At 46.4% G+C, this 14990-nt stretch overlaps 1 protein-coding gene across 4 annotated transcripts in view; it reads right to left on the bottom strand.

The window, feature by feature from the left end:
• Positions 1-12412, bottom strand: part of ABL1 (ABL proto-oncogene 1, non-receptor tyrosine kinase) — a 148092-nt gene extending 135680 nt beyond the window's left edge. For all 4 annotated transcript variants that reach the window (XR_006965538.1, XR_006965539.1, XR_006965537.1 and 1 more), the window contains exon 1: positions 11055-12412. Coding sequence is in view for 1 of the 4 variants with exons in the window: in XM_047098150.1 (XP_046954106.1) it covers positions 11055-11190 (136 nt within the window). In the remaining 3 variants the exon portion in view is untranslated. The remainder of the gene's footprint in view (positions 1-11054) is intronic.
• Between the last annotated feature and the right edge of the window lie 2578 nt (positions 12413-14990).

Genomic DNA, 14990 nt, shown 5'->3' on the forward strand with positions numbered 1-14990 from the left:
GTGAGTTCGAGCTCCACGGAGGGGGTAGCGGTAGAGATTACTTAAAAAACAAAATCTTGGGGTGCCTGGGTGGTTCGGTCAGTTAAGCGTCCAACTCTTGACTTCGGCTCAGGTCGTGATCTCACGGTTCCTGGGTTCTGGCCCCATGTCGGGTACGCAGCCTGCCTGAGATTCTCTCTACGCCTCTCTCTAACCCTTCCCTGATTGCTCTCTCTCTCTCTCTCTCTCAAAACAAATAAATAAATAAAATCTTAAAAGGTAAAGAAAAATCAATTCCAGGTAAACTGTAGATCTGTGTACGAAAGGTAATGGAATAAAACTTCTTCACGAAACCAGACACTAATATGGCATTATATGTTAACTACACTGGAATTAAAATAAAAACTTAACTAAAAGAAACAAAAAACAAAAAGAAAAACTTCTTCGTGACCTTGGGGTAGACGGATCTCTTACATAGGACATAAAAAAGCACCAAGAAAAAAAATTATTAAATTGAACTACATTAAAATTAAAACCTGTCAGTTCATCAAAGACACCATTCAGAGAGTGAAAAGGCAAGCCACAGAGCGTGACTCAATATTAGCAGTAAATATATCCAACAAAAGACCTGTATTGAGAATATATAAATGACTCCTACAAATAAGAAACATAACTAGAAAAATGGGCAAAAGAGGTGAACTGACAGGTCACACACACATGCAGACATTTAGACCAATTTACACATGCACATACACAATGACACATATGTATAACATCCAAATGGCCAATAAGCATATGGAAAGGTGCTTCATTTCAGTGAGTCCTCAAAGAAGCTAGTGAATCAAAACCACAATGAGATAGCACTGTACAACCACAAGAAAAGCTAGCATTTTAAACAGGGACAGTATCAGTTTGTCAAGAATGTACAGCAACGGCACTCTCCTATCAGACATCCTTTGCCTTAAGCAAATATTTGAGACGGCTGGTTCCAGGTGTTAAACAACAGGCAGGCAGGACTGTGATCCCAGAGAGGAGAGAAAAACACAAGGTGAACAGCCAGTCACCTCTGACTTCCTGCCCTGGGGCAACTTTCCCAGCTGCAGCGCAGGGAGCTGGAACCCAAACAGAGAGCCACCGTCTCCTGGAAGGTCTCCTGGAAGGGAGGAAGCCGAGACCAGGATTTGTGGCTGTGGAGGCACCTAGAAAGTGTAGGGCAGGACATATAACAGGAGGGGGTGCACGGGGGGCAGAAGAGGAGGGAAGTGCCCCGTGGGTCCCTGGCAGAGGGCTGGGCAGCACACACGTGCGGTGAGATTCTAGAAGGCCTAACAGACAGCAGTGGCTGTGAGGGTGGCACCTGAGCACTGAGAGATGAAGCTTTCATGGTGTCAGCCGATCCTGCACGGAGAGGCCGCGCTGAGCACCTCGGTCCTTTACTTGACATCCCAGAAAGGCCAAGCATGAAGTCTAAAGGACGCCCTCTAGAGCAAGGGCCATGCCTCCGGACTAAGGATGAATCCAAAGCTGACTCACTCTAACAAAGCATAAAACCAGGCGAGATGGTCAAAAGAAGAGGCTACTCACTGCAGGTTAGAAAAAAACCAAAACCCTGAAGTAAGACAACATGATCCAGAATCCCTGCAGTGTGACATCCACATACCTGACATACAACAAAAAATTATTAAACACGCAAAGAAGCATGAAAATGTTGACTCACAACGTAGAGGAAAAAGCAGTCAATAAAAACAGACCCCAAGATTACCCAGATACTTAAATTAGCAGGCAAATTCTTTATCATAAATACCTTTAAGAATTTGGAGGCAAAGATGGGCCTAATGACTAAGATGATGGTGAAACTCAGTGGAAAACGCAAACTATCTAAAAGAACCAGATGGAAATTTTGAAATTGAAAATACCAGAGCTGAAATGAGAATCTTAAAGAGATTAACCATGGAAAACTGCAGAAGCGTTAGTCAACTTGAAGACAGATCAACAGCAATTATTGGAAAACAAGAAAGGCGGGGGGGGGGGGGGAACCTAAGCATTTAACTCAAGAAGCTAGAAAAACAAAGCAACAACGGAGAGAGACAAAGACAAAAAACAAAAAACAAAAAACCATAGTGTTGGGGACCCAATAGAGGTTCCAAATACACGAAACAAACTGCACGTTCACGGTTACATTCCCATCCTGAATACCATGCTCTTGTGCCTCTTTTCTTCTTCTTCATCAATCTTGCTAAAAGATTCGGCTATTTTACTGATTTTTTTTCCACATTAGCTCTCGGTTTTATTGGCATTTCCATTTCTTGTATGTATGTATGTATGTATGTCTTGGAGAGAGAGAGCACACAAGCAGGGAGAAGGGCAGAGGGAGAGAGAGAATCCTAAGCAGGCTCCACACTGACCATGGAGCCCAACTTGGGGCTTAGCCCCACGACCCCAGAACCAAAATCAAGAGTTGGATGCTCGGGGCGCCTGGGTGGCTCAGTCGGTTAAGCATCCAACTTCAGCTCAGGTCATGATCTCAAGGTTCGTGGGTTCAAGCCCACATTGGGCTCTGTGCTGACAGCGTGGAGCCTGGAGCCTACTTTGGATTCTGCATTTACTTCTCTCTCTGCCCCCTCTCCCACTAGCACTCTCTCTCTCTCAAAAATAAACATTAAAAAAAGGGGGGGGGTGGATGCTCAACCAACTGAGCCACCTAGGCACCCCGACATTTCCATTTCTTAATTTCTGTTTTCGTTGGTACTAGTCTCTTACTTCTGTGTACTGTGGATTACTTTGTTTTTCTAGCTTCTTGACTTAAATGCTTAGGTACCCCCCCACCCCAGTCTTTCTTGTTTTCTGATAATTGCTCTTAAGGCCAAAAAAAACTGATAGAATTGAAAGGGGGAGGTAATCTACCACTATAGCTGCTGATTTTTAATACCTGCCTCTCAGTGAAAAAAGAGACCAAAAAGACTCAGCAAAGGTACAGATAAAATAGACAAAAAGTAAGTAAGGATGTGGAAGATTTTAAACACTATCAACCAACTTGATCTATTTCACATTTACAGAAAATTACAACTGCAAGATATAGATTCTTTTCAAGTACAAATGGAGCATTCAGTAAGATAGGTCATATGTGGGGACAGAAAATTGGTCCTGGTAAATGTCAAAAGACTGAAATTTACAGAAGATATTCTCTGACCACAATGCACTTCAGTTAGAAATCAATAAGATACCTAGACTCCCCAAATGTTTGGGAATTAAACACCTTGAAATGATACATCAGGGGCACCTGACTGGCTCAGTCAGTAGAACATGCGACTCTCGATCTCAGGGTCATGACTTCAAGACCCACATCGGGCATTGGAGCTCGCTTTAAAAAAACAATAGTAATAAAATTAAAAAAGCACATCAGAATTTGTGTTCAAGAAGGAGGTGGGACCCAAGCAGAGTTTTGAAAGGCAGGCAGGTTGTGAACACACAAAAGCGTAATGTCAGGGCACAACCACCAAAGAGGCAAAGAGGTAGGGAATGGCTAAATGTGCTCCAAAGAGGCCTTCAGGGAGCCCTTCCCTTTACTGAAGCTCATCTTCTAGATATCGATTTTAACCTTTTCCCCCTAGATCCAGAGAATATGCCTGACATACTCCTGTGGGTATAATTCTCAGCTCGAGCATATTAACTCATCTCTATGCCCCCATTCAAAAAATGCACAATTTGCAACACGCATCACAACACAGCAGCATATATCACATGGAGATCTGTTTAAATAAGGTAAAAATTCTTCTGGTTAAATCATTTTTGATCATCCTCCTTTATCCCACAACTGAAATTCCTGCTTTCCTCTGTATTACCAACATATTTCTTTTTTTAAGATTTTTTAAAAATAATTTTCACTTATTTTGAGACAGAGAGAGCACGCAAGTGGGAAAGGAGCAGAGAAAGAGGGAGAGAGAGAATCCCAAGCAGGCTCTTTGCTGTCAGCACGGAGCCCGACGCGAGGCTCGATCCCAGCAACTGTGAGATCGTGACCTGAGCCAAAGTCGAGAGTCGGATGCTCAACTGCCTGAGCCACCCAGATGCCCCTAAGCATACTTCTTAAAATGGGAGATAAGGTTTCATGAATAGTAAGAAGGCCATACAGAATGTATTCACCGACAGGAAATCACGGGGTGCCTTAAAAAAAGGTACATGTACACTGGTCTGCATTTTCACAGCTCACAACTCAGTCCCCAACATAAGTAGGTAAATGTCATCTTTCCAAATGACTTCTTTTTAAGAATCTGACTCATTCAACTTCAATACTTGTGGACTCCACACTTGCACGGTCTCCCACCTGCTGACATGGATACTAGTACAATTTACCAGTGATGGGAATTAGTGTTGATTTATCATACTCCTATTACCTTCAACAAAGTTTTACTCGAGAACCGTAAAATAGTTTTCTTTAATGTCTATTTATTTTGAGAAAGAGAGCGTGCATGCATGTATGCATGCTCAAGTAGGGGAGGAGCAGAGAGAGAGAGAGAGAGAGAGAGTGAGAGTGAGAGAGAGAGACAGAGAGAGAATTCCCAGCAGGCCCCACGCTGTCAGCGCAGAGCCCAATGCTCAAACTCCCAAACCATGAGATCATGACCTGAGCTGAAATCAAGAGTCAGACACTTAACCAACTGAACCACCCAGGCACCCCAAGAACTGTAAAATAGTTTTTTGTCTATAAATTTTTTTAATGTTTGTTTATTTTTGAGAGAGAGAAACAGAGCACAAACAGGGGAGGGGCAGGGAGAGAGGGAGACAGACACAGAATCCGAAGCAGGCTCCAGGCTCTGAACTGTCAGCAAAGAGCCCAACACGGGGCTCGAACCCACAAACTGTGAGATTATGACCTGAGTTGAAGTCAGACGCTTAACTGACTGAGCCCCCCAGGCGTCCCTGTAAAATAGTTTTCAAGTGAGAGTAAACAATTTCTTAAAACCAGGTTTCAGGTAAACTCATAAGTAAAACATGTGGCCTTACCAAATTAAATAATACCCCGCAGGACATAGATGTACTAACTTACAATCAGAAAATCCACAAATAATTTATTTTTTTTAAACTTAAATTTTTTAAAGCATTAACTAGTAAAGTATTACAAAACTTATTTTTTTATTTTATTTATTTGTTTTTTTAACTAAACACTACCCCAAGCATGGGGCTCAAACTCATAACCGTGAGATCAAGAGTTGCATGTTCTACCACCTGACTGAGCCAGCCAGGCTCCCCAACCAAACTTCTAAAACTGAAATGGATTTTTTTTACCTTTAAAACACTGGGGCCGCTTGGGTGGCTCAGTCGGCTAAGCCTCCAATTCTTGATTTTGGCTCAGGTCATGATCTCACAGTTCGTGAGACTGGGCTCCAAGTTGACAGCCAAGAGCCTGCTTGGGATTCTCTTTCTCCCACCCATGTTCCTCCCCTGCTCACAAGCTTGCTCGCGCACTCTCTCTCTCTCTCTCTCTTAAAATAAATAAACTAAACAAAGCGTTTTTTAATTAAAAAAATTAAACACTTGTTACCAAGAATAGGAAAAATTACGTGCAAATTTTTTTAAATCTGCAACTTTTTGATTTAGGAAAAAAAAACAGTCCTCAGAGAAACAGGATTTAAAACTTAAAAACGAGGGGAGCCAATGTCAGTTAAGCATCCGACTTCAGCTCAGGTCATGATCTCAGTTTGTGAGTTCGAGCCCTGCATGAGGCTCTGTGCTGACAGCTCAGAGCCTGGAGCCTGCTTCCGATTCTGTGTCTCCCTCTCTCTCTGCCTTTCCCCAGCCTACACTCTCTTTCTCAAAAATAAACCAACAACAACAACAAAGTAAAACTTAAGAATGAGTTAAAATCATTCCCACTCAAAATTCAAATGTCACCACCCCCCAAAAACGAATCAAACTAATCCTATATAAAAATGTGAAGTCCTAATTTCATAAACTACCGAATGTCACCTCACACTTTTGGAAGGTTCATACTTGGGAGAGTCCTCCCTTGGGCCTGTCATTGTTCTCACAGCTTGACATGCACCCGTAACCTGGTGACCCCCATGTTCCCTCTCCAGCCGGGACTGCTTCCCTGAATTCAAGCTTGTAGACTCAAACGCGTATGTGACATATCCACCGGGACGCCCAATAAAAGACATCTCAAAGGTAACATGCCCGGATCCTCGTCTCCATTCCCCACAACACACCTCCCCAAACCCCACTTGTCTGTCTTGCAGTAAAAGGCGACTCCATTTTTCCAGTGATTCAGTCCAAACACCTTGGAGTCGCCCTCGACTTCTCTCAACCCTGCACCCCCCATCTCAGGTCTAATTCAACAGCAAATCCGGGCAGCTGTGCCTGGATAGTCACGCCATCTGACCCCTTCACCACTGCCGCCGCTCTGGTCCAAGCCACGACCGTCCTCATCCAGATTAGGGCAACCAACCCCTAAGTGTAATCCGTTTCCTCTTTCCCCTCCTTCGGAATACAGCAGCCAGGGACATTTTAATAGAACAGAAATCAGGTCCTGTTAATCCTCTCTCAAAATTCTCCAAAGGCTTCCCAAACCACACAAGTGAAAAGTCAAAAGTCTTCCAATGGTCAACAAGGCCACATTCTGCTCCAGCCATCCTCTCCTAACCCCCATTTTATCTCCTACCACTCTCCTTTTGCTCCCATGGTTCCAGTTACTCTGGGCTTCTCCTCAAACATGCTAAACAAGCTCTGCCTCAGGGCCTTTGCACTGATGATTTCCCCATTATTTCCAAGGCTTGTTCCTCACTTCCCACCTTTGCCTTCGGGTCTTTATTCAACTGTCACCTTCTCATGGAGGCCTCCCTAACTAAAATCGCAGGGCCCAACATTCCTTAGCCCCTTTTCTATGTTATTTTTCTCTCCAGAACCTACTACCATCTAACATACTCTATACTTTACTTACCTAGCTTATTTATGGTCTGTCTCCTCCCACTAGAATGTAAATTCCAGGAGGGCAGGGATGTTTTTTGTTTGCTAATGTATCACCAATGACTACAACATTCCCTGATACATTGTGTGCTCAATAAATATTTGTTGGAAAAAGAAGGAAACTACTAAGGAAAAGAGGTTTACTAGTGAATGCTTTTATTCCTCTTTTACCAACTCTCCCGAAAGTGAATTTTCTGTAGTCAAGCCACTGAAATCTGGAAGGGACATATGGTGCGTGAAATAATACCATGGTTTCCTTTTTTTTCTCCCTGTACATATGACTAGCCATTCTGACCCTGAATGATCCTGGCAAAAAACTGCCATCTGCCCTCTCCTTCCAGATTCACCACTGCCGCTCTCACACTGCAGCATTCTTGGCTTCCAGGTTCGTGTCTGATCCAACAATGTATGTTATGACTGCAAGGTGGGTTTGTTTTTTTTTTTTAATTTTTAATGTTTATTTATTTTTGAGACAGAGCGACAGCACGCGAGTGGAGGAAGGGGCAGAGAAAGAGAGAGAGAATCCGAAGCAGGCTCCAGGCTCTGAGCTGTCAGCACAGAACCCCACCTGGGGCTTGAACCCATGAACCATGAGATCACGACCTGAGCCGAAGCTGGACACAACCTACTGAGTCGCCCAGGTGACCCATGACTGCAAGTTTTTTAATCCAACCTATATGGATATTAACCAACTCTAGAAAGATCACCCTACGAAGGATTAAGAACAATCTGTAACACAAAATAAGACTGTGTTGCCCTAGAAAAAGATACCCAAGGTCCAAAGAAATTGATTTGTCTTCAGTAAAACGTGAATTAGGCAAATTCTTTCATAAAAAGCTGCTGCAAAAGAGGGACAGTTTGGTTGGGCGGCCATCAATTCAGTTTTTGCATCTTTTTATGTTCTGCATTATAGCAAATTTGTCACAGAAAGAAATCACAAAGGCAAAGTAAGAAGTCCAAGTTTTTCTCCGATGCCACCTAAATCCCAATTCCCATACCATGCTGACTCATCTCCAGATTGCTTTTTACGTCTTAGCACTACACAGATGCCTTTCAAGGGTAGTATTTCATGGTGCACCTGCAATACACAGCCTTATGTGCCTTTGTGAGAAAACTTCTAGAGCCGCAGTTCTAACTTTCTTATCGCAGGACCTTTTCACACTCTTGAAAATTACTCAGGACCCCAACAAGCTTTTGTTTATATAGATTATCTCACCAGAGTTTACCACATTAGAAATTTAAACTGAGGGGCGCCTGGGTGGCTCGGGCAGTTAAGCATCCGACTTCAGCTCAGGTCATGATCTCACAGTCTGTGAGTTCGAGCCCCGCGTCGGGCTCTGTGCTGACAGCTCAGAGCCTGGAGCCTGCTTCAGATTCTGTGTCTCCCTCTCTCTGCCCCTCCCCTGTTCATGCTCTGTCTCTCTCTGTCTCAAAAATAAATAAACATTAAAAACAAATTTTTTTTAAAGAAATTTAAGCTGAAATTCTAAAATTTATTCATTTAAAAACATTTTTATTACTGGAAAATAACTGTTGGCTACCAAAAAAGTAGCCTTTTTAGATCACTGTATTTATTCTTCTTAGAAGCTACACCAAAACGCCATTAAGTGATAGTTTCTTAAAGGTTAGTTGTGATGTAGAACCCAACACTGTATCAGGGAACTTTTGTAACATTAAAATCCATTGGCCCACCTTGCACCCTGGATGGATTTTTTACCTGTGTGTGATTTTAGGATCCCACATAGTGATGACTTAGAAAAAATGGGTTCACTGAATTATGTAGATTTGCTGAATAATACATTTCATTATAAGCTATCAAAGCACCGCACCTGTAAATATCACCACCGATCTCTACACCACAGTAGCAGATACAAGTTTTCCAAAATCCTAATTTTCATTGGAAAGCTGAAGTTTTATCACTGGCAACATACACTGCTAGTTGTTTTCTTGAAAGACTCCTTTATCCTTTTTTTTTTTTTTTTTTTTTTTTTAGACTGAATAACCGTTGTTTGTCGGTGGCAGTAAAATGGAGTAAAAATGGCAGTCGGTGAAAAACGCAGCTAGTTCAGCACGCAGCTCAAAGAACTGCCCATCTGCTTCTCCTGGAGAGAGGACCATCATACCTCAGCGCACAGCAGAGACGTTCACGTGCACCTTCTCATTTCATCCCACAGACTACGGGAAAAACCATCTCCACGAGCGGCAACGGTTAATAAATTTAACCTGTTCTACGACTGCATCGAGAACATTCAGGTGACAACCAAATTCTTATTTCACTGTATCATACTCATCGCGAGTGCACGGCACGAAGGGTACGATGGCTCCTAGGACAGTTAGGTGCTGCAGCCTTGATTCACGCTAAGGAGCCTGCATGACTTTTGCACCATTAGTGCAAAGAGTGCAAACAGCATCTGAGAATTGTAGTAATATGAACACTGTTTTAACCTCTCGACCCTCTCGGAAAGGGTATCAGGGACACCCAAGGGGATCATACTGTTCCGTACTAGAATAGCTTCCTAGAAGTGAGATTCCTGGGTTACTGGTATATACACACTAAATTCTGCTAAGTGTGACCAAAGCTCTCCAAAAAGTCTGTACCAATTTTCACTATCCAAGGCTGCATGATCGTCACTAGTTAAAAATGTAAATAAATAACTCAGGGGCGCCTGGGTGGCTCAGTCGGTTAAGCGTCCAACTTCGGCTCAGGTCATGATCTCACAGTTCGTGGGTTTGAGCCCTGCGTCGGGCTCCGTGCTGACCGCTCAGAGCCTGGAGCCTGCTTCCGATTCTGTGTCTCCCTCTCTCTCTCTCTGCCCCTCCCCTGCTCACGCTCTCTCTCTCTCTCTGTCTCTCTCTCTCAAAAATAAGTAACGTTAGAAAAAAATTTTTTTAATGTAAATAATTTCACTTTACAAATCCTGAATTGGGGAAGCACCAGAATGTAACAAACTTCAATATCTCCCAGTCTAAAACCAGCGCTAAAATGTAACTAATATTTCAAGGAAAAATACAATTCGAGCGCCCAAATTATACAGATGAGGCAAATATTTTTCTGTCAGAAAGTAAAACCTCAACGGTCACATGCAAGTGCAAGGCACAGAGACCTTTGTTGACCGTGGTCACCCATCGTTAAAAGGCATCTGAGGCTGAATTTCAAAGTAGATGCCGCGTGCGCTCTTCTAACATTCGCTAATAGAGCGGGTGGGGTCGATATTCCTACATGAAGCTCACGGTTCGAAAAACGTCAGGCTACAGCACTACGGCCAGGGCCCTAATTAAGTGGTTCACGGCCGGCCCCTGTAGCAGGCAGGAGTCTAAGCCGACCCTTCGCTTTAAAACTTCACACGGAATTACTGGAAAGGTGCAGTGGAATACAGACAGTCTGCAATCAAATGCCAACTATGCTCATGCAAATGTCGAAGGCACCCTTTCTGGCCCCAAATGTCATCCGAAACAGGGAGACAGGGGAAGCTACAAGCCCCATCGCCGGGGAAACGATCACTCCTGGGTAACGCAAAGCAACTAGAAGCAGCCGGGTTTCCTCGATCCGCAAAGGACACTGCTTCCCCACTCCACTTTTCCCACGTAGCTCCAAAGTGGGCATTTTCAAGTCCTACTCAGGACTGAAAAGGCCAAGGATATTAGCGTCCGCCAGGATCTGTGGTTCTTAACCTTTTGGGGAGCACGGGCCACTCTGAGGATACGATAAAGGCCCCTCCATGGCTAAAGCAGTGAAGGATCTTCGGGGAGAGCCCATGCCTTAGGTCGGAGCAGGATCGTGGACTCTGATCCGAGAAACGACTTAAGTGCACTCTCCTCGGCAAACTGGAAGAGTAAAATGGCTTATCTAAGGTCAACAGTGAGTGAGAAGGGGAATCAGGCGAGAAATAAACAACTCGGAGAGATTCTGGTAAAGCCACACAGAGTCCCCAAGTAACTTCTTCTGACACGAAGACAGTCCCTCCACAAACTAAGAGAACACGACAGCCACACAAGTTTCAAGTACAGCTGGAAGGAAGGGACACAAGCGCTGTGGTTCAAAAGTGCCTTATGCATTCCTAAGCTGAACACACCAGGAAAAAACAGGATCCGAAAGCTTGAAAAGCACTCACCGTGTTCCACAAAGACATTGCAGTGCGGACCCCCGTGCCTCGATGATTCCTTCTTCCCTGCTCCTTTGATAAAGTGCAGGGCAGGCAAGCTTGGCCTCCTCTGGTCCCCAAGAACTTTTCCAGGCTGCTGCCCCATAAAGTAATGATAGGCACCCCTTTCCAGAAGAGGGTTCGAGATCCTCCAGAATGGTCAGCGGGCTTAGAAGGAAACAGTACATACGTGGGATTTCACATTCACCGAATCGCCACGAGTCAGTACATTGAGGTCAAACACAAGTGAACACATGTAAACAGCAGTTCCGATGATGTCCGCGGTCGATCAACTCGAAGTCCTGCAACTGCGGGGCGACCCCACAGTTCCTTGGGTTTGAGTGTCTTTCACGGGCTGAGTAAGTTTCTTTCTCTCCAAGAAGGAAAACAAATATTCACAGGGATGCTGTAAAAGGGTCAGTAACACTAAAGTCATCTCGATTCCCGCACAGAAAGGAAATGGTGATCACCTCTGGATGCTTCGCCCACCCTACCTCCTGTCTCAGTTTCTTGATCTTCCGACAGATTTCCTGCCAAACTAGCTGCCGCTCCTGCTGCTCTACCCTGCGCTCCGGAAAACGACACGGGTCACCCAGACTTCAGCGAGGGCTTGCCCTCGCCTCGGATGACAAGGAATGCATTGCCAGCAACTTTTAAGTCCGCTTTTTAAAAGGCCTGTGAAACCAGTCCAGGCTTTTCCTCTGCATTAAAGTTTTTGTCTGGGCTGAGACTAAAGGGACCGTAGGTGACATTGGAAGAGGTCAAGGCATTGGAGGCTCCCGGGAGCAACCTGGGGGGGAAGGGGAGGCCACTTGACAGCAGGGAGGGGATATGAATGGGGGGCGGGGGGGGGGGGCTCCGAGGCCAAACTCGGGGCCGGGAGTGGGCGCGAGGGGCGGCTCGGGGGTAAAGGGGAGGCTGCCGGGGCGGGGCACGGGCGGCTTACTCCGGGGCGTCGCTCCTCCACGCCTCAGGAAACGGGGTGTCCCAGGTCTGGGGGGAAACAGAGACCACCCCCAGCGCCCCAGAGCCAGGGCAGGGCTGTACGGGACAGAGCACGCTCGCGGCCCCGAAGGCGGGAGGCGGGCGGAGGGGGGAGGAGGCCCGGCCGCCTCAGCTGCCCCGAGCCCAGGGGTCTCTGCCCGAGACACCCCCTCCCCCGGCTCCGGACGTTGTTACAGCCGCCGCCGCCGCCAGGCAGTCACATCCCCGGAACTCCGCCGCGGGACCCAGCCTCCCCCCGCAGGTGGGGGCCGTGGACAACCGAGGGGCTCCTCAGCCGCAGGACCCGGGGACCGGCTCCGGCTCCGGCGCTGCTCAGGGACGGACACCAACCCCCGCGGCCGCCATGATGGATTAGGAGCCGCTCCACAACGAGGCCAGGCCCCGCCCCTGACCCCGCCCCCGCCGACGTCCGGCGCGCGCCTCGCGGGGACCCGGGCCTTCCCGGCGCCGCTCTCGGGCACGCCGCCGCGCCCTCCGCCTCTGGTCTCCCGACCCGCCAGAATTCGGCCCCACACGACCTTTTAAATGTGGTTTTTCCGAGCGCAAGGTGAGCGGCAAGGAAGCCCCGCCTCCTCTGTACCGCCATTGGTCCCTGAAAATCCGGGTCAGGTCTCTCTCCTGCGTCCCATTGGCCGGTGAGGGCAGTAGGCTAGAGTTCCCGGCCAACCCCAGCCGGCGCAGGCCGCAGGGCATGCCGGGGGTCGTAGTCCCGAGGCGCCCGCTCCTGTCCGCGCGCACCCGAGACTTCTTGCCCTCTGCTCCCGGCTCCTGAGCTTCGGTCCCGCCCTCCAGGGAGCCGGTGGACTCTCGCCTGCCTCGCGTTGGGCTGGCCAATGTCTCTCCTGCGCGGGTAGTAGGACCGGCGAGGAGCCAAAGCAAGGGGAAAACTGCGGATTGGATTATCTCAGAACCGGAGTTGGATTACTTCCTTAAACCTCTTTAGGGAAGAGGGAAATTTGGCCCGCTCCTGGAAACCAAGGTATGTGGTGCCTTACCCTCCCTCCCCAAATTCTCACCTTTTCCGCAAGAAGTATAAATATTAGGACTGGCGAAAAATAAATGACTGAAGAGCATCCGACCTATTGCGAACGAATTTTCTTTGGGTATCCAGAGGCTCCCTCATCAAAGGAACAGCTTGTTAAGCACCTCTCAGAGGCTAAACCAGGCGTAATCGCAGCTGTTTGAGCTAGAAAGAGCCTTTAAGATGAAACGACCTCATTTTGTGTACATACATGTATTTGCATGAGAACACCCTGTTAGCTGAGAAAATACTGATTGTTGGGCTAGCAGGCCCACAGAGACAATGACCCAAACACACCAAACCTACACTTGTCATAACCCATCTCCTGCAACTGAAAAGCACCCACCAGGTCCCTTAGTCTTCACCCTCTTGTGTGTCCCCATATATGGGATATGTGCCCATTTATAACGAGATCCACTCATTCTAGTGCCTACTCTATATCGTAATGCTTTCCACAAACTACATTATCTAATTTAATCCTCACTGTAGTCCAGTGAAGCATGTAGTATTATTCCCCATTATGCACTTGAGGAAAAAGATTCAGAGACGTGACTTACTCAAGGTCACTTGCCTAGTTAGTATGTGACAATGTCACCATTTGAGCCCGGATGAATCTTGCTGCAAAGCCCATGATTTTCCCACTGTACCATTCAGTATCAAATAACTTGACCAAATGTTAGACAATTGACTTTTCAGAAGTTGCTGGCATTAGGGAAGAAGCTACATTATGGATGTTGTACATCCAGTTAGTATATTGAGTTACGGATTTTAGAAATATTTCTGCTGGATGGGGAAATGGTAGTGACTTAACAGTGGCATCGAGAATAGTCGTGTAGAAGGTACCGAATGTGAGCATATGAAAACTTGTACCCAAAGTTGGAACTGAAATGTATTAATTGATGTTAGTAGGTTTAGCTTTGCTCTCACAAAATAATCTGGTTGACACTTAGTCCTGACTCACAGTATCATTCTTCAAACATTCAGCGCCCTTGTTCTCCTTTATTTACCTACGATCTTACCCTGATCGGCACCCTCCTCTTTATTTTTTAGCAATTTTGCTTTCTTCCTATTCGTGCTTTAATCGCATCCTGTGCATCATCATTCTCTAGTTCAGCTTAAAATTGAGCAACTGGATCAAATTCTTTTTTTTAAGGTTTATTTAGTTTTGAGAGAGAGAGAGAGAGAGAGACAGAGTGTGAGTGGGGGAGGGGCAGAGAGAGAGAGGGAGCCACAGAATCCCAAGCAGGCTCCAGGCTCTGAGCCGTCAGCGCAGAGCCCCACACGGGGCTCGAACTCATGAACCATGAGATCATGACGTGAGCTGAAATAAGAGTCTGATGCCTAACAAAATGAGCCACACCCAAGCACCCCTAAAATTTTCTAATACGCGTCTCTTGAACTAATTCATTCAACAAGCATTTGAGTCCCCTGTGTGCCAAGCACTGCTCTAGTTGCTGGCATACAATGGGGGGCAGGGGGACACTCATCTGTGTCCAGAGGAGCATACCTAGAGGGAGGGACAGGCAGTGAGCAAAATGGTAGCTCAAGGGATTGGTCTCAGGGCTGGAAATAAAGTTTCTGGACCTACATTCTTTCACGAACAGTCCAAGCCACTCTCTAGATTATTATTCTTTTTCATTTGAGAGAGAGCATGCCTGCGAGCAGAGAGAGGGGCAGGGGGAGCGGGAGTAAGCAGGCCCCATGCGGGGCTCCTTCCCACAACCCTGGGATCATGACCTGAGCCACCCAGGTGCCCCAGTCCAACCCATTCTCTAAAAGGCTGCTTTCCCTCTAAAGCTTCAGCCTATTCCTGATCCATAGTTCCTCCTGAGCTTAATCAAGCCATTTTCTCTGAACTACTTTCTTCACTGATTAAGTGA

The sequence above is a fragment of the Lynx rufus genome, unplaced genomic scaffold (assembly GCF_022079265.1).
Source record: "Lynx rufus isolate CCGP_SWC_20201006 ecotype Redwood Valley unplaced genomic scaffold, mLynRuf1.p SCAF_44, whole genome shotgun sequence".
NCBI classification, from domain to species: domain Eukaryota; kingdom Metazoa; phylum Chordata; class Mammalia; order Carnivora; family Felidae; genus Lynx; species Lynx rufus.